Source organism: Calidris pugnax, unplaced genomic scaffold (assembly GCF_001431845.1).
Source record: "Calidris pugnax isolate Ruff unplaced genomic scaffold, ASM143184v1 scaffold41, whole genome shotgun sequence".
NCBI lineage: Eukaryota > Metazoa > Chordata > Aves > Charadriiformes > Scolopacidae > Calidris > Calidris pugnax.
The window spans coordinates 30670981-30696583 of NW_015094509.1; the positions used below are offsets into that span (position 1 = coordinate 30670981).

Sequence of the window (25603 nt, forward strand, 5' to 3'; positions counted from 1 at the left end):
TGCCCTCCCGAGCTCGATCTTTATTAGTTACAGTTTCAGAGGGGATACAGGTTTTTTGGTTTTTTTTTTGCTTCTAGATCTTGTTGAAAGCAGCGATGTCAACGCTCTGCACCTGGAAGAGAACAGAAGCAGCAGCTGGAGGTCACCAAGGTGGCTTCAGACATTGAAAACCAGAAAAAAAACACTCATAAACCAGGATTTCTTCAGAGAAAGATCTTCAAACAGATCAATCCCAGCCCAGGTCCTTCAGGCCAGGTCCCCAACTGGGACAAGAGGACTTTTAGGGACTGGTATTTAATACACAGTGAGACTGGGAGCTCTAGGGAGCCCACACATCTCCTGGCAGAGGGCTGGAGCTTCCATCGTTTCCGTGGAAGGATGGGGATGGAGACATCTCCAATGTCCAAGGGTAACCCCGTGTGCATCTACCCCAGGCTGGGTGGAAAAGAAGGGGTTCCCCCAAAATAACAGTTGGGTGGGGGCTGGATGAGCCCAAAAAATGGCTCCATAAATATATAAAATATATATTTAGATATACAATGTAAGGGATCTCAGAAGGTTGTGCCACCACCCAGCGAGACCTGGCCAGGCTGGAGAGTTGGGTGAAGAAGAACCTCATGAAGTTCCACCAAGGGTAAGCATAGAGTGCTGCACCTGAGGAGGAATAACCCTATGGACCACTAGAGACTGGGAGTTGACCTGCTGGAAAGCAGCTCTGCAGACAGGGACCTGGGAGTCCTGGTGGCCAACAGGTTGCCCATGAGCCAGCAATGTACCCTGGTGGCCAAAAAGGCCAATGGTCTCCTGGGGGATACTAAGAACATGGCGAGCATGTTGAGGGAGGTCATCCCACCCCTGTGCTCTGTCCTAGTGAGGTCACATCTGGGTCCAGGGAACTACTGGAGAGAGTCTAGAGGAGGCTACAAAGCTGATGAGGGTCTGGAGCATCTTTCTGCTGAGGAAAGGCTGAGACCTTGGGTTGTTCAGCCTGGAGAAGACTGAGAAGTGACCTCATCAATGCTGAGCAATATCTAAAGGCAGCACGTTGAGGGAGGTCATCCCACCTCTGTGCTCTGTCCTAGTGAGGCCACATCTGGATCCAGGGAACTACTGGAGAGAGTCCAGAAGAGGCTACAAAGCTCATGAGGGTCTGGAGCATCTTTCTGCTGAGGAAAGGCTGAGACCTTGGGTTGTTCAGCCTGGAGAAGACTGAGAAGTGACCTCATCAATGCTGAGCAATATCTAAAGGGCGGGTGTCAAGAGGATGGAGCCAAACTCTTCCCCAGTGGTGGCCAGTGACAGGACAAGGGGCAAGGGCCATGAACTGGAACACGGGAAGTTCCATCTCAACATGAGGAGGAACTTCTTTACTGTGATGGTGCCAGAGACAACAGGCTGCCCAGAGAGAGGACGGAGTCTCCTTCTCTGGAGATCTTAAAAACCTGCTGAGATGGGTTCCTGTCCAACCTGCTCTGGGTGACCCTACTCTGACAGGGGGTTGGACCAAATGATCTTCAGAGGTTCCTTCCAACCCCCACCATTCTGGGATTCCATTTGCCCAAATCTGCAAAGTTAAGCTCAAAATGACCCCGCGAGTCAGACACCACCCAAGGATTACACAGCTCGCTGAAAGGACTTACGTAGTCTTCAAACTTGGTGATCTCCTCCTCCAGGATGTCAGTTCCAACTTTGTCGTCCTCCACCACGCACTGGATTTGGAGCTTCTTAATGCCATAACCTACTGGGACCAGTTTGGAGGCTCCCCACACCAGCCCATCCATGTGGACCGAGCGGACGCACTCCTCCATCTTTGCCATGTCGGTCTCATCGTCCCACTGGGAAAAATTAAAAAAAAAGAGTGAAGTAGGAACTTTAGTGTTTTCCTAAAGATCACCATTGGTCCCCAAGAGGGACTTCAAGTTCAACACTGCACCCTCTCAGTACTTTTCAGCCAACCCAAGTCACCCTTTTCTCTGGAGCATTTCTCTTGGGTTTATTATCTGGGGTTTTTCTTCAAAGAAAAAGGCTACTCCTGCTCAGGGGAACCTCACAACTTGCCACAGGGAAAGGACACGCAGGCTGCAGATCCCAGCTGCCAATAACCCACTTCACTCTGAAGTTTGGAGATCTGCAGGTCCTACTCGGCACTGGTGAGGCCCCACCTGGAATTCTGTGTCCAGTTTTGGGCCCCTCACGACAGGAAAGACATTGAGGGGCTGGAGCATGTCAAGAGAAGAGGAAGGAGGATGGTGATGGGTCTGCAGCACAAGGAGAAGGGTCTGGAGAAGTTCTGAGGAGCACCTGAGGGAGCTGGGGGGGTTCAGCCTGGAGAAAAGGAGGCTGAGGGGAGACCCCATCGCTCTCTACAACTCCCTGAAAGGAGGGTGTAGTGAGGAGGGGGTTGATGTCTTCTCCCAAGGAAGAGGCGATGGGACGAGGAAAACAGCCTCAAGTTGCACCAGGGGAAGTTTAGGATGGATATTGGGAAAAATTTCTCCAAGGAAAGGGCTATCAAGCCTTGGAAGAGGCTGCTCAGGGCAGTGGTGGAGTCACCAGCCCTGGAAGGACTTAAAAGCTGGGCAGACGTGGCGCTGAGGGACATGAGTTAGTGGTGGTTTTTATCAGCGTTGGATTGATGGTTGGACTTGATCTTTAAGATCCCTTCCAATCCAGACAATTCCATGATTCCAGATTGACCACTGGGATGTACAAGTGAGAGGACTTACAGCCTCCTGCAGAACAAGTCTCAGCCTCACTCAGGAGCTCCCCCCCTTCAGCTACTCACTGGTTTCACATCCAGAAGGATCGAAGACTTGGCAATAAGACCCGGTTTCTTGGCCTTCTTCTCCGCGTACTGACGCAGCCTCTCCTCCCGGACTTTAGCAGCCTCTTGGTCTTCCTCTTCATCATCACTACCAAAAAGGTCAATGTCATCATCATCATCTTCCTCCGCAGCAGCTGGCTCAGCTTTCTTTGCCGGTGAAGCTGAAGGGAGCTCCACCTTCTTGGAGGGAACGCTGAAGGGTTCCACTTTCTTCATTGGGGTGACACGTATTCAAGTTTGCATTAAGGAAAAAGAGGAGAAGATTAACCTGAAGTTGAATCAGAAGTTCAGGAACAGAAGTCTACATTGCTCAAGACAACCAACGTGGCCCACACCATGCTACTTGCTCTTGGCCATCAAAATAGGACATTCCACCAGATGGACCTTTGATCTGGTTCAGCGTGGCCTTACTCAGAGGAAAAAACACCAAGTAGCCAAGAGCTGATCCTTCTGAGGGCTCCAAATATCTAAGACCATAAGAGTTCAAGTGGGACAGCAGTTGGGAATGCAACCAAGCATCTTCTCCTCACGTGAGGAGTGGCCCACGCTTTCTGTAGGCTTTCTGCAGAGACCACCAGCATCATTGGTAGCACGTCTTCCAAGCTACAAGAATTCCAACTGGTCCCACATATTCAGCTCCCACAGAGCTTTCTCAAATTAAATTAAATGCATTCTTATAGGGGACACATCTATCAACTCCAAATTTCCCCAGATCTCCAACAGCTCTCCAAAGCTGAAACCTCTAACGTAACTTCTTTGCTGGTCTTAGGGCAGAAGATTCCTCTCTACACATAGTTTTTGGGAAAAGATGATGATTCAGCTGCCAAAACTCCTGGAAAAGCTGTCACAAACTCATCCTAACTACGAACATCTCTCCATTTTCAAAGAGTCAAGAGTTTATGACTGTGAAACCTCCAAGAACAGCACTTTGCCGAGGCTCACCTGGGTTGGAGGAACCGGTGAGGGCTGGTGGGAGGTAGATGACTTCTCCAGAGCGTTCAGGCGGCTTTCCAACTTGAAGATGGCCATCTGAAGGTCTGCAACAACTGAGAGAAAAGTCGGGGGAAAAGTATTAAAAAAAAAATAATCTTATTTTGTAGGCTCTGCATCAGCTCTCAAGTCAGGACAAATTTGCTTCTGCTCAAAGTGGGACTTTAAAACCAGATGTCCCAGTCAGAGGGAAGGCTGCAAAGCTCTGATGGAGACACTGGCTTACCCCATGCCAGAAGATTGTCCTACTTACCACTGCGAAGGTTTTGATTTTCTACCTCCAGGTGAGAAATTCGGGACAGGAGTTCATTTTGGTCACCAGCAGGTCCAGAAGCGGTGGCGCTTGCGCTCTGCAACAAGGGAAAGCGAGATGAAACCAACCCGGTCACCTACTCCCCCGAGCTCAGCAGGTTCAGCGAAGCAAAGCAGAGTCATGCCTTCAGGGAAGAAGAAAAATTGAGAGCTGATCTAAGAACAAGGGCGTTTTCTCTAAAGGCTTTCTAAAAAGAATATACTAGTTCTAGAGAATGGAGCAGGGAACGTATCTCGAGAAATTTCAGCTGGCCCTCAAGAGCAAAGGATGAAGTTCTTCTTTGCAGTCTCAGATCACCGATTACCGCTAAAAACACACAAGGTTTGGGAAATTTCACCCTGAGTCCCTTAAATGGGGCAACTGGTCTCCTCTTACAGACAAACCGAGGCACAGAAGTGACCTAACGTCACACAGTGAGTCGCTGGAAAGAGATCCTGGCATTTTCATACTCCCCCCCTTCCCTGGTCCAGCTTTTAATTCCTCTCAAAACAACTTAAATCCTGCTTTAACACATCCCGAGGGAGCAATTATACCCATCCAGTTTCAAAACTATTTGGTTTAATAGCAAAAGAGAGCTTTTTTTTTTTTCCCCCCTAAGGAGGTGCTTATCTATAAATTCAAATCAGGTAAGGGAAAGAAAATCACAGGCTTTCACTCTTTGCGTTAAGTGTCATTTATAACTGAACAATAGAGGAAATAATTTATAGCCTTTTAAGTGCACCCCGCATATAATTATAAGGTGGTTCTGGGTTGGAGCTGACGTGCTTTTGAGATCTCAGCAGTCGCTCAAGACGGAGAGAAGGGAAACAGAGGGGTTAAGATGAGGAATATGTGGCACAAGGAAAGCAGGTTTGGGAGATGTCTGGCCCTGGGATGGAGCAGGAGGAGCTGCTCCTTGCAGGAAGGTCTAAGAGACCCTTCTCCACCCACCCCACAAAGGGACAGGGGCCAAATGTCAAGAGCACCACGAAATCAATCTCCAATGAAGCCTTTATGGTGGGATCTCCAGTCCTCAAGCTGGGAGAGAGATCTGAACATCCTGCTGCAAGATCCTGTTATATTGGGTGAGATAAGACCAACGTGCTGAAGGACAGATGCTTCTCATGGTAGGAGAGAAGGAGATTCTCCTTCTCAAGGAAGGAGAACTTGGTCCATCCCTCCAAAGCACAGCTGTCCTTGCCCTAAAAAGTCCTAAAAACATCACACAAGCAGCTCCATCCGAGCACGGGGGACTTACAGTTGAGCGGCCCGACTGCCTCTTGTGACGGGCAGAAGGAGTTTCTTTGCTACGAGGAGCTGTCTTCTGCTGCAAAGGGCAAAAGGTTTGGGGGACATTTGGTTCACCACGGAAGATAGAGAAGGATTTCACTCATGCTGCAAGAGGCAGTTCAAGTGCAGGATGCAGATCCACATGCAGGACAACGAGATACGGCCTCACACACCAACTACTACACACCAAACAAAGCCTGCAGAGAAACGTTCCTCCATGAAATTTGACATCTCTCTCATTAAACATCTCAGCACCTGCAGAAAGGTCACGCAGCTGGGTGGCAGAACCAGACTGAGATGTCTAGAGCGTGGTCTCACTCATCTCCACATCTGTAAAATCACAGGGGGAGCGGGTGCATGCATTAACGTGTCACACACCAGGGGTCTCTGCTACCTCTCCTTGTCATTAGAGAAGATCTAATTCCTGACGGATGCAAAAACACATGCAAAGTTAACAAGACTCTTAACGAGTTCCTAATTACCACCGAGACATCTCTGCTAGAGAAGAGTAAAGCAAGACAGCACTGGTCTGCGCTGACAGCTTGATGAGAGGACACAAATTAAAGCTCTGATTAACTCTTTGCCTGAGTTCTTCTTGTCCTACTGATACCACCAGGGCCAAGGTCTAAGTTAATTCAGTGAAAAGCAAATTCTGGTGACAAAAGCACTTCATAGAAGTGGTTTGGATTGGAAGGAACCTTGAAGACCATTTCATTCCAACCCCCTGCCCTGGGCAGGGACACCTCCCACCACACCAGGTTGCTCAAAGCCCCATCCAACCTGATCTTGAACCCCTCCAGGGATGGGGCAGCCACAGCTTCTCTGGGCAACCTCTCACCACCCTCACACCAAAAGAGTTCTTCCCCAGATCTCACCTCAATCTCCCCTTTTCCAGTGTCAAACCCTTCCCCCTCGTCCTATGCCTTCCCTCCCTCATAAAGATCATGATCAACCACAGGAGCTGTGTCACCTGCAAAGAGATACACAGCTTGGGGGTTTTTTTCCCCCCCAAAAAACATCCCTGCTGATTCAGCAAAGCAGCAACCACCACGGATATTTGACCGTTTGAAGCCCTGGTCACGTTTTCGAGCCAAAATGCTGAAGGCATTTCTCCTCCTTGTTAGTAATAACCACTCAAAGATGAGAAATGTAAACAGAGGCAGTACCATCTACCCTTCACCCTCGTCATCCCCCATCCTGGAGTCTCACAAGGAACAGCTCAGCCTTGCTCCTCCTCCCTGCCGTCGCGCAGGAAAAGCATCTCCAGTTTGGCAGGACGCCTCCAGCTCCAGACAAACCTGCCAGCCTTGGGTGGTTGTGTCAGTTTGAGGAGGAAAAAAAAAATCACTGCTTCTTTCCCCAAACTGGGGTAGCTACAGCTTGCAAGAGTGAAATGAGAGGATTTGGGAATACTCTGCTCTGGCTGAAGCAGTTCTCAACCAGCAAGAGCGTGGAAACGCGACATTTTGTTACTGCACCAGACCTTTTAAGTCGTATAAAATCCTAAAAATATAAAACTAGCCGTGTATTGCTGTTAGATGGTGTTTGTAAAGCTTTGTGTAGCACCCAGGGAATTGCACAGAGCAAGGCAGAGCTCTACGAAGCACTAATTCCTTCCCTTTTCACCCTTCCTTTGCCAGCTTAGGCTGAGCTTGCAGGTTGAGACGATACGAAGGTGGCAAATAATGATAACGAAGCCCAGAGGAGAGGCAGCACCCTCAGTGGGGCATTAAATTAGGGAGCCACAGCACTGATATTTGGGTGGCTCCGTAGGGAATCGTCTCACCTCCAGGATTTTTCAGCTGCAAGTTTCTACCGAGGTCCCGGCAGAAACAGCAAGAGTAATTAACAACCCATGGCTTAAACACCCACCAAATTAAGGTGAATAGTTCAGTGCCGTGCACCTGGATGAAGGGATTCAGCAGATTATGTCTGCTAAAATAATCCTAAACCAGGATTCAACTTGTTCCTCAGTGCTGTATTTTTCACGCCTTTTTAAAAATTGAGATTTTAAAAGGGGCTCAGAGACGTGGCACAGCAATTAACCAACACCCTGTGGAATTCAGACATTATTTCGCTGGCAAGAAGAGAAGATTTCCTGCCCCAACCTCAAGCAAGAGATTAAAAGTCTTCACAAACCAGACCAACTTTTTGGGAACCTATAACATGCAGAAAAAGGTGCAAGAGACACAAAGCTGAACTAAAGCTCCTAATTCTGGGAGGTGCTCAAGCCCTGCTTTCAGAAATTGGGGAAAAATTGCTTTTTTGAGACTGTGGGCTTTCCCCTGAGGTGAGAATGTTTTAAGCTTTTAGAGATGTGGTCACCAGCCTAAGCTACAAGCTGCCTACAGTCTGGTTTTTCCTACGCACAACCAAGTGCTATTTCTTCCTCTGAACTCAAGGGGAAGCTGAACTCAAGTGTTTGTGAATTTTATCAAGAACAGTAATTCAAAAATCCCAAACAAGGCAAGTTCCAGGCACCACTTCGGTCCCTTCCTGCATATCGTCTCACGGTCCAAGCTCTTCAAATCTTTGCTTTTCCTAAGCCTAAGCCCCAGTTTTTGCACTGGACCCTCATTAGTGATGCACTAACGAGTGGTGCAACCTATTAGAAATATTTAGCATAGCACAAACACTCAAAAAGCCCAAAACCACACCAAAGCCTGCATATAAATTTAATCATCCCAGCAAATAAAAACCCTAAGACTTCTTGCTTATGAAGAAAACAGAATCCAGGCTCAGCCTCAAAGGGCTTCCAACATCTGGCCCTGTCTCTAGTCTGACTCTCTACTTTAAAAATCAGAGACAAGACTGACTAATGAAGAAAAAGTTGTCAAAAGTTGCATTTCCTTTTTTGGATAAAGCTGTGAGTGCTTTGCAAGCTCCCTGACCAAGGGGAAAAGCTCTTACCTGTAGTTGTCCACACAGATTTCTAGGTATCAGCTGAAAAGAAATTTCTCTGGGCAATTATAGGTAAAAATCTCTTCCCTTGGTGTGTCAGGGCCAACCAATGGGCACAGCTGGAAAGCTGGCACTTCCCTCACTACAAGTAGTATCTGGAGGTATTAACCCTTTTCCCTTAATTTGAGTTATCTAGTTAAAAAGATTATCCAGTTAAAAAGAGCACGAAGATTTTACGAGCTCAGTTAGAGATGTGATGTGTAGGCTTTCCCTCTGCAGAGCTCTCAAAGCACTCACAGCTTCCTCCAAAAAATAAAACCCTATTTTTTTTTTGCGTGTGGGGATCCACCACCCTTCCCCTTGGGTGGGTGGGTCTACCTGAGCTCTGGAAACAGGGAAAATTTAAGTCAAAATATACAAAACCATAGGGAAATGATGTTGGAAGAACTAGACCAAGAGCAGCAGGATGGATCCTGGCTGGTTTCCTACAGAAGGTGTGACCATTCCTCGCACAGGTATTTCTGAATTTGGCCTCCAAATACTTTTACCAACATCAGAAGAGCTTTTCTTGTTTGAAACCCACAAAATACAGAAGCTTTCTAAGAAGGATTTGGGACACAGAGAGGAACAACAGAGCTTCTAATTCCCGAACCAGCTGCCTACCCGGTGACATCCCCTTCATTTTAGCTCTGAGGGAGGGTTTAGGAAGCAAGATTTTGATCACCCACTGTTAGATTTGCTTTTGATCTCAAGCAAATCAATATTTTCCACGTCTCAGGTCCCCAGCTGTAAGATTCCTCGATGCCACCAGCTGCAGTACCGCGCACGATAACAACTTCACATCTAGGAAAGCATTAAGGCGATGGAGCAGAGGTCAACAGGGGAGATTTGGGTTAAAAGCAGAGATGAGCATGCAAAAGCAGGATGACAGGTATGTGCAAACAAATGTTTCCAGCATCAGAGCTTTGTCCCTGCCTTTTGGGAGGTACAAATCACTGCCTCGACCCTCCTAATGCTCATTTTACGCATTTGAGAACGCCACCATCCAGCCCAAGAAGATCTGAAACCAGCCTTGGCTGAATTTCACACTCATCTTCCATCTTCCAAGAAGCAACTCTTCACTTGCTACTTCTTTAGGCTCCTGACAATAACTCGGGTGGAAGGAAAGACTGAATCCTGACTATAAAAACACGCGTCGCTTTTATTCTGTAGATCAGACGGGATAAAATTGGGGTTATGAAATATAAAATCAAAGTTTAAGCCCATTCTAAAGTCAAGTCTGCTCTATAGCACAGCTGTCCGAAATTAACGATGATCCTTCAGGAGGAAAAGCTACAAAAAGCTGGTATTTCAGACTCCTCTCTCAACAGCTCAGTCTTTTTAACACACACAGACACAGTTTTAAGGTACCACGGCTCAGTTCTGACCTTAAATCCTCAAGCCCATCAAGTTTTTTTCACAGGAAGAAATGAAAACCCAGCAGGTGACTTTCTGATATTCAGCACTTGCCACAGGGGTGTGAAAGACTTTATATTCTCAATTTTCTCCGGTGCTTTGCCAGTTCCTTCATAACAGGACCTGGACAGTCCAAATTTACACTCTTCTCAGGCAAAGAAGCTCTTTAAGAGGAGTCAAAGGTCAGGGCAAGAAACTCCTCATCTTTGGGAAAGCACAGACCATTCTGCATGATGAGAATACGTCTCTGGGGCAGACCAGCAGCACCAGTATTTAGGTTTTTCCTGCCCCTACTCACCACATCCAGCCTCTGCTCCTGGAGGAGGCAGATCTTGGAGGAAGCAGGAACCTCACCCAGCTTGGAAAGGTCTTTCCAAAGGCATTTAACACTTTATGCAGAGAGTTTTCCAGCCCTGTTGGGGATGGGGCAAATATGGGGAAATGATCCCCCTAAAGTCCAAACTAAAAGTCTGTGACAGGGGCCAAGTCTCTACTCAAAACCCAAATGTGTTATTTCCGATCTGGACATAAAATGAGCCAGTTCAGGAAAATCTTCCCCGAGCTGTTGCCTGAAATACTGATGCTGAAGCAAGAAACCAGCACTAAAAAACTTCCAAGTCTCTCCCTCCTCAACATGTTTTGGTTTGGTTTTAGTATTACTAAGATGTTCCAGCTTTCCCTTCATTCCCATGCTGCACTGGGGACCATTAAATCTAACCAAAGAAAATTTAACCCTTTCCCACCATCCTTTCATCACATTTGCCCTGCTCTTCCTGCATCCACGTTCCCAGTGTGGTACCAAGGATCTTGGATCCCTCCCACGAGGGGCTGCAGAAGCTGCTTTTGTAATTTTGAGTTCACCAGACACAGCGAGACCACCACGGGGAAAGCAATTAGCCTAAAATCCTTCACATTCACCCCAAACGTATGGCTCCTTTCGGCTTGCGTTGAGGAATATGGAATATTCCCCTTGAGAAAGGCTCGATTCCCTGTTATTGTGCTGATCTAGATAGAAATTGAGGGTGTTAAATACCCCAAGAGGGAACTGTGAGGCCAAATCAATACAGATAAAAGGACAGATACTCAGATGGAAGATACGTAGTCCCACTGCAGAGGTAAGAAATCCAGACACATGGGCTCTATTTCATGAATTTTATTCACTCCCAAAACCAGGCCACTGAAGATCTCCATTTCCTATTAAAAAAATTAAGTTTTAACACTGCTGTCTGTACCTCTCAGCACCAAAAACCACCTCCAGAAAGGATGGGACTGAACTTCTACAGGATGGTCCAAGATTTAGAGCTAGCAGCCAAGCTGAATTCCCTGGACGCAGCGGATGGAAGAGAATCACATTTTTTTGCACATACCCTAAACTGAAAGCAAAACAAGAAAAGAAAAGGTGGCAGCTCAGTGTACCCCACAAGAGACAGACACACTCCTGCTGGCAGCTCAGTGCTTTGCCACCCAGCAAGGTCATTTTACAAGCGACTCTGAATTTGTTAGATAAGACTCACGGGGAACATTCCACCAGGAGAAAGAGAAAAGAAACACAGAGTTGAAGAATTTCCACCTAAATCCAGTTAGTTTTTTCAAAAAGCACTGCAGGCCAGCAAGCAGGTAAAGCAGCAAGCGCTTCTAGGGTGCTCTTGAGTGGAAGGGGCTCTGCTGGTGGTACACAGCGCTGCACACCTTAATCTTCTCCTCTAACTTAAAAATAAGAAGCCACACAATCTATGAAGTGGTTCTGTGAGATGCACCATGGGCTAAACATGGTTGCAAAGTAGCAGCCAGCTGGTGAGAGAGCTCGGGTACTCACTCCGGCCAGCGATTTCTGGATATTCTCCCTGGCTCTGGCAATGTCGCGGAGGATCGTGCTGGCTCCGTTCTCCTGCAAACAGTGCAGAAAGAACCAAGAGATTTTTTTTTTTTTTAAGAAAAAAATAAAAAAAAGAAACATGGGAAACTGGTCAGGGAAATTTAAAAAAAAAAAAAAGAAAAAAGGGGAGAATAAGAACGGGGGAGGGGGTTCCTTTCAGTGATTCAGCAAAATTAGCCTCAAGGATCTGATGTAAATCAAGCAGCACCGACTCTGCAATCCCTGGTCACATCAAGGCCACGTGCCCAGAAGATCATCCAAGTCAAGAGATTTTCAAATTCTCCATTATTACCCCAGTTTGGAAAGCTGCCAGCCAGGCAGAGGGTTGGAGTCACTTCAGTTCCTCCTTCGAGATCTAGCATTAGGCAGCTCTTTTTTTTTGGGAATATTACCTGTCATTGTATTCAGGCAAGAAGTGACAGCCCTAACTGGAGTCTTTTATCCAGAGAGGCATCACCCAGAGGACGTTTATTTTCCCTCTGTCCTCCTGCTGCTGTGCCTTAGCCTGCATTTGGAAAATTCCCTTCTTAGAGTGCAAATTCAGATCCCACAATCCATCCACTCCTCACCTCTCCCAGACTGCGATCCCAACGAGCAAGATCTGAGAAACAAAACTGCCCACAGGCCAAAAAAAAATCCAAAAAAACCAACAAACCCCTGTGCCAAAAAGACCACAGAAAAGCCACAGCCCTGGACACATTTAGGTGGACACCACTTCCAGGTTGCAGGAAAGTCTTAAGGAACGTGGATCTTTTTTCCTTAGCAGGGAATTAATTGGCTGATACACTGCTGCAAAATCTTCACCAGAGCCTTCACACCACAATTTCTTCCCTGGAAGCTCCTCACATGGCATGAAACAGTCTTAACTGCTCTAAGAGCACTGCAGAGGTTTGTACTTTAATATCTACTCCAAGCGCTTATCTAGAGCTTCTAATTTTTAATGCAAGTATCCTGGGTGCTGTGCCACCACTACAGGAAGAGACAGCGTGTGCCTAGAAGGTATTACTTAAGCCAAAAGCTTCTCTTTAAACACTTGCAAGACAGCCATTTAAAACTCTAAGCAGCTTTCTCCACAACCAACCATATGCACAAGCAGTCAACAGCTCTTTACGTAGCAGGAAGAGGTTACGATAGCTCTGTACCTTTAAATAATCAAAATTTGGGGCTAATATTTAAGTTTGAACTACTTCCACTCAGGTGTGGTTGCTTCCCCTTCCCCCCAAGTCACCAGAATCGTGATAGAGTTATCTACAGGAGCACCCTGAATATTTCAGGGGGGTAGAAAGAGAGGAAAGGAATGTGATTTCTGGTCTAATTTGGAGCCAAGGTGCCTCTCTAAACATCAAGAATCTCATATATACCCCGTATATCCCTTGCCAAGGGAAGTTTGGCTGCTCCAGAACAGCATCTTTCCTGGATGAATTGGGACTGGGCAATTCTTTGTAAACAGAATCGCAGTTTTTGGGCCTTGTGGCTCAAACTGTGTCTCCCCACCACCACCATTAGATCCAAAATAACATTTGTGCCTCGCCACAGCAGCCTGGAAAGATTAAGAGTTTAACTGCTGCAACCTAAAACTGGTTTGCCTGTTGTTACAAGGGCACCTGGTCTTCCAGTACACTGGGAGTACTGGAAAAATTCTTCACAGCCCACAGAAGATGGTCTTGCAAAAAGGGGTTCTGATTGGGGCAGGCTTAGAGAGCTCCAGAAAAGACCATCACACGTGGAAAAACGCAGCACCCAGAGTGGAAATAAGATAAATAATCCTACACTAATTAATAGTGCACATCCAGGAGGATGGTGTCCTTCCACCTGCCCTGTACTAACTCTTTAAAATCTCTGGTGCTCAGCAAAACCCTGTCTGAGAACACGTGTTACCTGTTGGCGTGAAGAGCCGCCCACCGGCCCGTTCATCTGCTCGTAGTATCGTCTCTCGGCATCATCGTACTTGTACTTGTCAAACCAGATCTTCTCGTGCTTAAAGTAGTCGACTGCCATGTTTCTGCAGAAAGGAAATAAGAAAAAAGAAAGAAAAAACAAACAAAAACACCAAAGTGAGTTCCTAGAAGTACTTAAGGTCAGTGCCTCGTAAGGAGTTTGACAGAAGAGCATGTTCTCGCCCCGCAGAGCTGTGCCTGCAGCTCTCTGCTCGGCAGCGGAAAGCTTTAAGTAATGAGGATCCAATTAAGAAAGCAGGGCAGTCTAATCACACACACACACACCCCCCCCCATCTGCCTGGTCTGACCCGTATTTAGTGATGGGGATAGAAGAAATCGGCTAAATGTTACTTTCTTCCACCAAAAAGCTTGTGGAGCAGGATTTTCGTAATTCTGCTGCTAAGATATTTTGGGTATGGGAATCAAAAAGGAGATAATGCTTTTAATTCTTATTTAAATGCATTTCAGTCTTCCTTGAACACAACTCAATGGTGTTGACGGCAACTCTCGGCTGTCTTAGGGCTGGTACACATCTCTACTTGGTCCCACCACGCTTCACTGGGTGTACCACCAAATGCTGCTGTGAGGAGCAGACTGGAACAGCATCAACCCTGACACCAACAGCAACCAGCCTCCAGAAATCCAGAGACACACAATTTACCACAGCACCATGGGTAACTACCCACACGTCCTTTTGGAAGCTGATGCAACCATTTAGAAATTAAAAATCATCAGCAGTGAAACACATGCAAGTGACAGACACCTGGCACCACAAGGAGGAACAGCAGAAAACACCATAAAGCTGCTGGGAAATGCTCTAAGTTATTTTCCTTCAGTGCAGCAGCTCCCAAAGGTTTCTTTCTTATCTCAAAGGCAAATTATAGACCCCTTGCAACAGTAAGATGTGCCCTTATTTCAAGCCAGGGGACAGCTGCGGAGCTAGTATCAGTTTGAGAAGGTGAAAGCAGGGATAGAACATCGCAATGAGACCACACCATGACCAGGTTCCACCACACAACATGGACAGAGCAACACCAACCCACAGACCCTTTCCTTCTCAGCTCAACCCCCCCCAGTTCTCCAGTAAAAACATTTTCACAGAAGCCAACAGATGAGAATCTTGTAAAATAAGGACCCATCTCATCTACCAGTTCAGAAGAAACCACAGGCCACCACACCAAAGAGGTCCTCTCCACTGAGTACCCAGCACTCAAACCTCTAAGACCTTGCTTGGGCTGCCAACCAGTATATTAATAGAGAACCCCATTAACAAATGAACTTATCCCACATATTTTACAATGACACATGGACTTTCCTGGGAAAAAGGGTGAAAGACATCACCAAATACCTAGTTCTGTCCAATTAAAGAGAAAATTACCCCAAATAGGACAGGCTGAAAGGCACGTGACCTCCAAAACTTGTCTGTAGCCCCCTATATCACCTTGTTCAGGGACTTGGAAAGGGAGTCTTTAAATGTTTCTTGTCTGTAAACTGCAAGTTCTAACTATGAAGGTTATCTACCATTTGAGAATGAACTCTTCTTGCTCAGCTGTATCAAATGAGCTGTAATCCAACAAACCTGTCCCAAAATTAACAGCAGCTGTTAATAATCAAACCACTTAACAAATAGAGCACACGCTCCCACCAGACTGAGGCTCTAAATTGTATTTCCCTGCCTTTCCCCAAGCCTTCTTCAAACTGGACAGGGGTAACAATGCTCAAACCTCTCCTGTGGAGCCCAAGGACCAGCCAACGTGCTCTGCAGGACCAGGGATCATCACTAAAGAATGGAAATAACAGGAAAACACACAGCAAAGAACCACCAACTTAACATCTCAAACTCAAAGAGGAAACACCGCACGTTCTGCTGCCTCAGGCCTGGTTAAAACACATCATTAACTGCCTCCAATTCCTCACTTTTAGGTTGTTTGGTTTGGTTTTGCACGTGGTGAGTGGTAACCCCAGAATAAACTTCTCCTACTTCGTTTTTGGCGCGGGGAGGCTGGAAGCAGCTGGTTGGGAGGGTTTTACTCCTGTGGATTCCTGCGTCCCCGTATCCTCTCCTGCTCTCGACATTTTCAGAGCCTCGGCCGCGTAGTATCGGGCCTCGGCCCTGTCGTACGTCGGCTTGTTAAGCCACACAGTCTCACTGTCCTTGTGCAGGAAAAAGCTGGTAGGGGGAGGTTGCTCAGCATCGCTGGGAAGAGGAGAGTTGGTGGTGACCTCCACGCGTTTGATGCCCTTTTGCTTTTCAACGGTGTGGTCCTTCCCGACCTCATGGTGCTCCTCCCCATCCTCGGGGTGGTTCTTGGATGCTTCAGGGCAGCCACGTCGCGTCTCTCTGCCTTTGGTTGATGGATGACCATCAAACATGTTCTCATAGAAGGTCTTCTCGGCACCGTCGTAGAGAGGTTTCTCCAACCACACCTCCGACACGAGAGCCTGCAAGGTTGAAAGCTGTGGCTTCCCATTGACCGTCTGGTGTTCAGAGCCAGGCAAACCAGTAAGGAAGGAAGAAGAAGAATCAGCAACGACGTCTGGAGCTACGCTCGGGGTAGCAGGAGTAGGCAGGGCTGTGACGTAGCCCTCATCCGGCGTTCTCAGCCCAACGTTGCCAACGTTTGACCCCACAGACGGGATGGTGAGGACGTTCGGAGGAACAAAGAACTGAGATTTTTCAATAAACCTCACCTCGGCCTTATCGAAGTCAAACTTGTTGACCCAGACACCCTGAACGACATGGTGACACGCAGACAGACTGCCGTGGGAGCAGGACAGGGCCGCCGAAAGCATCCTCGGCTTAGGAACATCTTGGACAGCTTTTGACTTGGCCACCAACGGGGACTGCTCGGCCATTGGCACAGTCTCAGGTGCCTCCTGGATCTGAGATTCCGCTAGTTTTTTCCTGTAGATGCTCTCAGCGTGATCATAGAAAGGTTTCTCAAACCACACGTGGTCGGCCAACAAACCAGCCAGAACGGAGTCTAACTTGGAGGCCACGATTTTAGGTTTTGGAGAACGCTTCCGTTTCCTTTGTTTCTTCCCATTCCTTGCTTTTTTTAGGTCTCCCTTGAATTCGCTCTCGACGGAGTCGTCGTTGCAGACTCCGTTGACGGCCTCCACCTCCTGGAGACATTCCTCGGGGGCGGTGGCAGCCACCGTGGCTTCTCTTTCGTCGTGCAATCTCTCCGCTTCATCGTATTTGTGCTTGTCTACCCAGACTTTTTCTGCTGGGCAGGGAGTTTTCCTTGTCCTCATCTTCCAATAAAGTGGCAGCATTAAAAGATAAGCACAACAATGTAGTTGCAGCAAAACTAAATAAGGCAAGGGCATGCATCAGATTTTAGGCATTTTAAAGTAATACCAGAGCATCAAAAGGTCCACGCCATTATTATCCATGGAAAAGGGTCCAAGCGTTTAGTTCCTTTATTATAAATTTTAATTCAAGGCAATTAAACTGCCTAAACGTGTCCAATTTCTCAAGTCAAAATGACCTTCCTCCTAAAATACCAGTATTCTGCACATTCCAATTTAAAATAAAGCTCTGGCTCAAAGCACTTCAAATTTCACTTTCTAAGACAACTGGCAGGAAAAAAACCCAACAAGATATTGTTAAAATCCCTGGTAATCTAGACCAAGATATTGTTAAAATCCCTGGTAATCTAGAAGATATTTTCCCCAGTTAGTAGATTAGCCCTTAATTACTTCTTAGATATTTGGAACTAGGCACTGATTTAAAAAGACAAGCTAAAAAGAGAAAGATGCCCCAATTCTTGAGTGTATTTGGAGGTCGTTGCTTACATCTATTTGTATTTTACCACTAAAAAGCCAGCAGAGGGAGCTGACGGAAAAACTATGACTCAGTTTTGGTTTAAAACCCCAGATACCGGCAAATTAGAATTGACCAAGAGCTGGAGATGTCATTAATTTAGTTTCCCTAGAAAATCTTCTACTGAAATGAAAAATATTGCACCTACTTCACGTTGTCCTGCCCTAGTAATACCTTACTAGGGAAAAAATAAATCAGTTTTAAGTGTGTGTCGATTGAAAATGGTACAGGAAATACCTCTGAAAGTATAGAATTTACTGTTCTGCTCAAATATCTAATGAGTAGGTTATTAAGTCTCTTCCAAACACTACATGGTCATGTCCCTGGAGTTAAAAATTCATATACAGCTGAAATAACCTCCAGACCTCAGTCAAGGGCTCCCAGTTCCAGCCGTTCTTGCAAGATTTTACAAGCCTCAAATCCGGGGCTTGACAAACCAGTAAAAAAAAATAAGCTATTTTTACAAGTGAAACTTTGCCTTTTAAAACTTTTACTTTCTTTTTTTTTTTTAATTGTTTAAAATATTAAAGCAATGCAATATTATGTTTAAATTAGAAAAACGACTGTGAATTTAACTTATAAAAATCTACAAAAGTAGATTTATTTTTTTTCCCCTTATTGGAGTTGTGAAACTGCTCTTCCACCAACTGCTGAAAACACTGGGACAGAGCTAAAAAATGTTTAATACCTAAATCAAAGCCTATTTTCAAGTCTTTATTTTACTTTACACTCTTCTCTTGTATTTTACACTAGTTATGGAGCAATAAAACACTTCCTACTGCAGAGAACTAGAAAGAAATCAACAATTAATTTACTTTTTACCATTAACAGCAAACACAGCCCATTTGGAAGCACAGGCAGTGCAATGTAGGAACAACCAGTAATTTGGTTTGTTAGTCACTGGGATAAGTTCTACTACAGCTTCCAGGATGTCATCAAGCAGTGACAAATGACATCATGGGGACAGAAGAGCTGCCAGTACCACTAAAAAGCCTGAATAAGTTATTTTGAGGCACAAGGATATATTCCTGCTGCAAAAAAAATAAATCAAGGCAGCCTCAAACTCCTGATCAACTCAGCTGCCGGACCAATAATTTTAGATATTTTTATATTTTTATATGGCAAACAGCATTCCCCTTAACAAAAAATAATCCTTAACAGATTTAAACCCATTTAAATGGGATTTTTGGAAAGTAACATCAAGATGAGGCAACGTCTGCAAGGGCAATGCCTGCATTTCAGTCATTTGGCAGAGGGGAAAGGATTAAATGATGCAAATTAAAAGCCTCGTGCACAAAGGCACATCCTGCGGTAACGCGCCAGCTCCAAATCCCCAGGGAAAGCAAAATGCACAACTGAAACTGCGTAGGAAGGACAATATAGTTGAATTTTTAGGTTCTTTAGGTTGATAAGGAATCCTAAACAACCAATTCAGATTTCTGCCTTTGCATTTTCTGCTCGGCTCCACGTTCACCTTCATTTGAGTTATCCCCAAGAAAGAAAAAAGCCTATTTTATAAGGAAATAAAACCTTCGAGGAGATGCTTTCTTGAGAATACGTCATTCACCCAATGCAGGTGTTATCAAATTCTGAGGTTATGACCTAAAACTATTTCAGGAAGAATCTCCAGTGGGTTTAACAAGAAACCCAGGAAAAAAAAAATGACTCAGTGCAGCTCAAACTCTCACACCTTTAAATATTTAAATTGCACTACAGCTATGAATAGTTCATATAGAAAGAGCATGACCATTGGACAAAAATAAAAGTCTAAAAATTGGGGGTTTACATATTTTTTTTAATTATAGGTGATTTTGCTCATGTCCTTAAACAGCTTCAAGCCCCCATGTTGCTCATCTCAAGGGTGAGGAGCATTATTGAGGACCCAGGTTATGAGGAGCTTCTCTCAAAGGACTGTCTTGAATCAAAGTGAGATTTAATAAATAAATTTTATAAATAAACCAGTAAAGATATGCTTATTTCCAGTGGAAATCCAAAAAACTGTGTAATAATTTGTCTAGTAAATTCCCTTGATTTTCTAGAAAGTGCAAAAAAAAATAAATAAATCACAGAACAACTAGAGAGTACTTACTTTTTTAGCTCCTATGATAGCATTAAGAAAAAAAAAATATAAAGTTAGAGAAAGCTTCCAGTTGTAGAAGACACAGCAGCTGGTCAGCAAGAACACAGAATGACAACAGCCAAGTGTATTATCCTATCGTTAAATCACCCCATACATAATACATTTAATTAAATGCACGGCCAGTAAACTCTCCAGAATTATGTCATCTTCACGAATCAACACCACAGACAAGCAGTTATTTTTAATTTTAAATAAGAAGCATTTAAAAAAAACACAAACACATATCCAAGAGGATGTAGCCGATGGTGATGAGGAACCAGCCAACCTGGGACACCGATATTATCAATAAAAGCTCGGGTCCCCCCTCATTTCAGGTAATTAAACACCAAGAGCAAATACTTGAAAGAATTCTGAAAGTATAAAAATTATAATGTCACAAATTCACACGACTGTAGTTATTTCCACCAAAAGTTAATGATCTCTACCACATTCTGTGAATGAGATTTAAAAAAAAGTAATATTCAGCCTACTAATTTTTCGGGAAAAGCGTCAAAACGACATGTGAAAGGCTGCGGTAGAAATTAAGATTTTAAGAATTTAAGAGCCATGTGTATGAGTCTACACCTATGAAGCCTGACAAGACACAGCTTCTCATGTCACCAATTCAACATAAAAAGGGTATTTTTTTAAAGGAAACAACACAAACCCCCAAGCCAAAGCGACCACAAATGTTTCCCCATCGAATCCGGCTGGCAGGAATTTAAGCACTGGATTTTTAAAGAAGATTATTACCAAGGAAAATCTTCAGAAAGGGAATTTATCACAACGAGCAACAACACCATTTCCCAAAAACAAGTCCAGGATACTCACAGCACCTATTTGTTTCCATGAGGGACCAAACCTTAGGTTCAGTCATGAGCAAGACCAGATTTTCAGTGAAGTAAAGTTTACAAACACAAGCAAAAATAGGAAAAAAAATGTGGGTTTGACCCTGCGTTCATTAAGTTCTCCCAGAGGAACCTGGGAAAAGGCTTATATAAGGATTTTAATTACACAAACCATCACCTGAGTCGGTGCAGACAGATGAGAGATGAGCTCCAGAACCATTAACACCAGACCAAAGCATTACCAGTTCTCCCAGTATACAAATTTCCTCCAGACAAGACGCCAGCTCACAATACTGCTTCAGCCAAGCCTGCTAAATCCCAGGAAAAAAAAAAAAATCCCAGAAAAGCCTACACCTGATCTGACAAAGTCTGGAGAGACAAACTTACCTCTTCAATGGTTTTTGGAAGAAATTTATTGCACCAAACCGCAGCGGTTTCAATGTTTTCCACTCTGTATCCTCAACTACTCACTTCACTTCCTCAAATGGGAAGTTTTACAACTAAGAGAACACACTACAGGTTTATGAACATTCTTTGCTGGCAAAAATCAAGAGCACAGAAACTAGAGCTGAGTTAGAAACCCATGGGTCAGAACCAAGGTGGCAACTCAGAAGGTCTCTCCTTCAAACCACTCCTGAAACCACATTCCTCCGCTGCCTAGTAACGTTTTTCAGCGGTTTTTCATTTAACTAGCTTTTTTTTTTTTAGCATGAGGACAAATTAATTCTTTGAGGAAGAGGCAGCAAACTTTAGAAAATGCATTTAAGGAACACAAATCCATGAGTCGAGTAGAAAATTGTAACAGCTCTTACTGCCAGTGACTGGTTCCTTTGTACCCAAGACAGTTTTGCTTTTCCAGTGACAGCACAGACAATCTTTTGGGTGCCTTGGGAAAGGTAAATGCTATTATTAATCTTTATCGATGCCAAATAATCAAATACTCCCAAGAAACAAAAAAATAATCACAGGTCGACGTTTAGGCCTCCCATGGAAGGTTAAAAATGGGTTACAAAAACCTGACAGAATTTTTAATCATAGCTAAAGCTCCAGAATTTTGGGCTTGGTGTTGTCTTGTCACAGTGTCTGGGGTATTTCAAGCCAGAATAAATCTGTGCTGTGCTCCCAGCGCCGCTGGGAAAAGCATGAAGTTAAAAATAGGCAATGAAAAAGGTCCCTATTGTTGTTCTGTAAATCCAAAATAAGCTTTGGATTTCAGCTGTTTGGCTGCATTATCCCCTTAAAGTCTAGCTACTTTTTTTTTTCAAAAGTCAGTAAAACAAAAGGGTACAATACATTACCCTCAGGCTGCAGCCAAAAAAAAAAAAAGAAAGTTAAATCAACTCCATTTATTTGTTTAATGAAAGCCACTCTTCTGTTCATAAGAAAGTTACATTTATCCTGAATTGAGAAACCTATAAAATAAACGTGGGGGTTTTTGGGGGGTTATAAATACATCTGTCAGAGCCTCCCAGAGACCTAAATTCCATCAGGTCCTGTACAATTTCTTGCACTGGAACTGAACTGCAATTTTAATTTCAGCTCTGTGCCAGGCCGACCTGTCAGCTCCCAACAAGACACAGTGACTCAGGCAGCAGCAGAATTTGAAAGCAGCTCTCTCAGAAAGAATTTTAAGAGTTTCATGCAGCTTAAAATATTTGCGATAGCCTTGAAAAAAGAATTTTTAAGATGAGCAAGAGCAGCAAATCTCATCCATCACTGATTTCTGGAGCGATGTGATAGCTGCTTTCTGCAAGTTATAACCAAGAGGGCAAGATTATAGTCATGGTTCAACTCCTTTCTTCAGAGAAGACATCAAAAAATGGGAATCAGGTGGCAGCAGGGGACACAGGGTGAGAGAGACACAGGGCAACTTGCTGTGGTTTGACCCCAAAAACCACCCTGTGGATGCAGTCCCAAAGGTTAAGCAGGAAAGTCCTGATTTCTGCAGGTCCAAGCAGCAATTAAGCCAACACTGGTTTCTTTTCCACCAGCACTGATGGGTTCTCATCCAGGAGATTTTATCCCAGTCCTTAATCTTGTGTATTTGCTTACATGTCTTGGCACAGCTGATTTTTGGACCAGGCCAACGTAGTTATATATTTAGTGCTCGTGTCCTGTCGCATGTCACACCAGCCTCCCCACCAGAAGCTCCTGAACACTCCTCCCAGCAGCAGCCAAAAAAATAAGTGTCAGAAAAAAAATAGAGAGCACCCATTTAATGTCAGAAAGAGAGCAGAGAGAGGAGCAAGAAGGTCCACGGGCACCACCAATTTCATTCTACAGCCTCAGAGCGGCACCCGGGCTACGCCACACGAGACATCTGCACTGCTCATGCCTGCCCAGTGAGATGCTTCTCTTCCCAAAACTGCTACCACTGCAGTCCTGCACAAAAGCAAAAGCATTTAGGCACCAGTGAGACACAGCTGCCTCCAACTTACAGCAAAGGAAAGGCATCAAACCCTGCCCCACCTCCTGGTTTGTTTGATTTTTTCCTTATCAGTGATTCGGAGTTAAAAGAACTGAGACTGGTTTCAATCACCAAGTAAATACAGGCAGCTAAAGCAAAAGAAGATAATAACAACCCCATAATATTGCTCTTCTGATGGTTTAACTCTCTAAATTGGCTCTCCCCCAACTCACGAGCAGCAGAGCTGGCAGCTCAAAGCAGGACACAGTCAGGACAGGGACCACCTTTGTCACCTTCGCTATAACGCAAAGCTCCACACTAACCTTTCGCCAGGGAAATGACAACGACTTCCAACCTCCATCACCTAAAAACACGACTCTGCTCCAAGGGACTGATTGCTAATGAAGAGATAATCAAGGAGGTGGGAAATCAGCAGTAGGGTAAGACAGGGAAGAAGTCACCTTCACAAGAAAAAAAGCAAAATAGTTGAAAACAAACAGCTTGGGTGAAGAGAAAAAAAGGCGTACCTGCAAGGTCAGGGAGAAAGAGGGCACACCTAGAAAATGAGAGGAAAGAATTACAGCTATGCAGCCAAGCAAAGTTATTTTCTCCTCCACACCGAGCACGACAGGACTGTGAACATCAGGTTACAATCAATTCCAAACCATCAATGATCTAGATGCGAAAGAACAAACCCCTATTGATTTTGGTGAACACCCGGAGGGGAGGAATGACAGAGTGTAAACAGCCTCAGCAACTTCAGCTACAGCTGTAATCCTTCCCAAACCCCCAGAGAGCACATTAGCACAACCAATCCCCGCCCCCTCCTTCCCCCCCAGCTCTGCCCATTCCCCAAATATAGTTTTGAAACCGATACCTCCCCCCAGGGTGAGCTGTCACGGAAACAAAAATGAAAAGCAGAAAGAGCAGGACGGGATGACGGAGGCACCGCCAAGGTTACAGAGGGGGTGGGAACACCAGCACATGGAGAGGTGACAGGAGCAGAGCCCCAGAGCACTTATAGAGCAAGGGGAGGGTGGGGGAGGCTGGACTTTATAGGGTTTCCAGCTCCAAAGCAAGTTTGGGAAGGCAGCTTAAGGGTGCTGAGCCACAGACAGGATCAGGCCCTGCTTCAGTTACAGAGGGCTGCCAGCTGCTCCGTGCCAGGACAGAGCTCGAGTTTCCCTTTGCTGCAGGTGACTCAACAAGAAACCCTTGCCAAGATGAGGAAAGAAGAACAGACATCCCCCCCTCTGCCCCCCCACAAGGCACTCAGAGCTACTGCGGACAGAGGGAGGTCCCCAATCTCCCCTCCCTGCCAGGGCATAAATCACACTGACCTCCAAAGATTTGAAGGGGTGAAGCTCCATGTAGCAGGGGTATCCCCAGAATCAGCACCCCAACAAAGAGGGAACCTGCTCCCTCTTCCCAAAAGGTGGACAGGTTTAGGGAGACCTCCAGCATCAGTAGACCCAGCCCTCATACCCATTAACGGGGTGCTCCTGCAGCCACCTACCCAGAGCCTGAGAAGGGGAAGCAACCCCAAAAAGATGGTAAAATCCTACAATCTCCCTTCTTTAGGCCTGGAAGGGGAAAAGGGGTCTCCCAGCTAATGAGGGGGCCCTCCTCATCCTCCCTCCTTGGGGTGCTAGGGGAGAAGACACCCCACATGGAACAGGGGGGCCTCCCACAAACCCCCTTCCCAGACCTATTAACAGGAAAGGGATTTAAGAGACTGTGGGAGCCATAAGGATGGGGAGGAGCATGGAGAAGTGTCATCCCACTCTTCTGTTGGAGTGAGAAAAAGTAACCCCAAAGACTATGGGCACACTAAGGCCTCTCCCTTATGACTCCTGGGGAGGAAAAGGGATTTAAAAATAGCGATGGGGGGAACCCACCCACTTTCCTGAGACCGTGAAGAGGAAGTGGCCACACAGACAGTGGGGGAACCCCACAATCTCCCTTCCCTGATACCGTAACAGGGGAAGAGACCCACGTAAAGAGGGTGCCCCACAACTCCCCCCTTCCCGCCACTATGTGGGAAGGAGCCCCACCGATAACGAGGCATCCCCAAAACCCCCTTTCACGGGCCTGGGAGCAACAAAGGACCCTACTTATAATGGGAGGATGATCATAATCTCTTTCCTGGGGAGTGTGAAAGGACAAAGAGACACCACAGATGGTGAGGAGCCCCCCCAGCCCCTTCTCCTGACCCCTGAGCAGGAAAAGGCCCCACAGAACACGAGGGGCCTCCACATCTCCCCCTCAAAGGGCTACGAGAGGAGCAAGGGACCCTTTAGGGACCCCCGAAACTCCCATTACCGAGGCCCACGGGGGATCACGAAGGACTGCGGGGAGGCGGTGAGAGGGGTTATAACCACTCACCGGCAGCGATGGGCCCGGGGCAGGCCTCAGGCGGCTCCGCTCCGCTCGGCCTCCACCGAGGCAAAGGGAGGCGGCCCCCACCGCGCGAGGGGTTGTGGGGGCGGCGCGGACCATTCGCGGGGGGGGTGAAAAACGACGGCGAGAAGGGAGAAAACTCGCCGTACTCACAGAGCGGGCCTCCTCCCCTCCTCCTTCTTCTACAGCGTGACACAGTCAGGGGGAAGCAGGGTGGGGGGGGAAATAGGGAAGAGGAGGAAAAATCAGGGATCGGGGAGCGGAGGGTCTCCCCCCCTCTCTCGGAGTGGTACAACCCAAACGCCATAGCGGAGCTACGGGGACGAGTCCAACAGGACACAGAGAAAGGGGGGGAGAGCGGATCATACTAATCGCTATGGGGGGGGCCGCGCATGCGCGCTGCGCCCCGCCCCGCCTCACCGGCCGGCTCGGGG

General features: G+C 46.1%; 1 protein-coding gene across 9 annotated transcripts; it reads right to left on the reverse strand.

Annotated features, from left to right (window-relative positions):
* EEF1D (eukaryotic translation elongation factor 1 delta (guanine nucleotide exchange protein)) lies at positions 1-25267 on the reverse strand. 9 transcript variants are annotated; one of them, XM_014965452.1, is made up of 12 exons: positions 25155-25232; positions 23297-23325; positions 19485-19495; positions 15548-16824; positions 13507-13630; positions 11569-11640; positions 5365-5430; positions 4068-4164; positions 3767-3870; positions 2786-3034; positions 1641-1835; positions 1-112 (listed from the first exon to the last, which is right to left on the reverse strand). In XM_014965452.1, exons 4-12 carry the CDS (start codon positions 16822-16824, stop codon positions 74-76), a joined length of 2223 nt encoding a protein of 740 aa, XP_014820938.1. In that variant the 5' UTR covers positions 19485-19495; positions 23297-23325; positions 25155-25232; the 3' UTR covers positions 1-73. The 9 variants fall into 9 exon arrangements, with proteins under 9 accessions (XP_014820938.1, XP_014820937.1, XP_014820940.1 ...); XM_014965451.1 differs by having other exon boundaries at positions 5365-5433; positions 25155-25231; XM_014965454.1 differs by lacking the exon at positions 11569-11640 and having other exon boundaries at positions 5365-5433.
* Between the last annotated feature and the right edge of the window lie 336 nt (positions 25268-25603).

What these genes read in the sequence shown, in the direction of transcription:
- EEF1D (XM_014965451.1), bottom strand. Translation starts at nt 16,824, where the DNA reads ATGAGGACAAGGAAAACTCCCTGCCCAGCAGAAAAAGTCTGGGTAGAC. An exon ending in GGCAGTCGGGCCGCTCAACT is followed by an intron (nt 4,165 to 5,364) that starts GTAAGTCCCCCG and finishes CCCTTGTTGCAG; the next exon opens with AGCGCAAGCGCCACCGCTTC. An exon ending in AAATCAAAACCTTCGCAGTG is followed by an intron (nt 3,871 to 4,067) that starts GTAAGTAGGACA and finishes CTTTTCTCTCAG; the next exon opens with TTGTTGCAGACCTTCAGATG.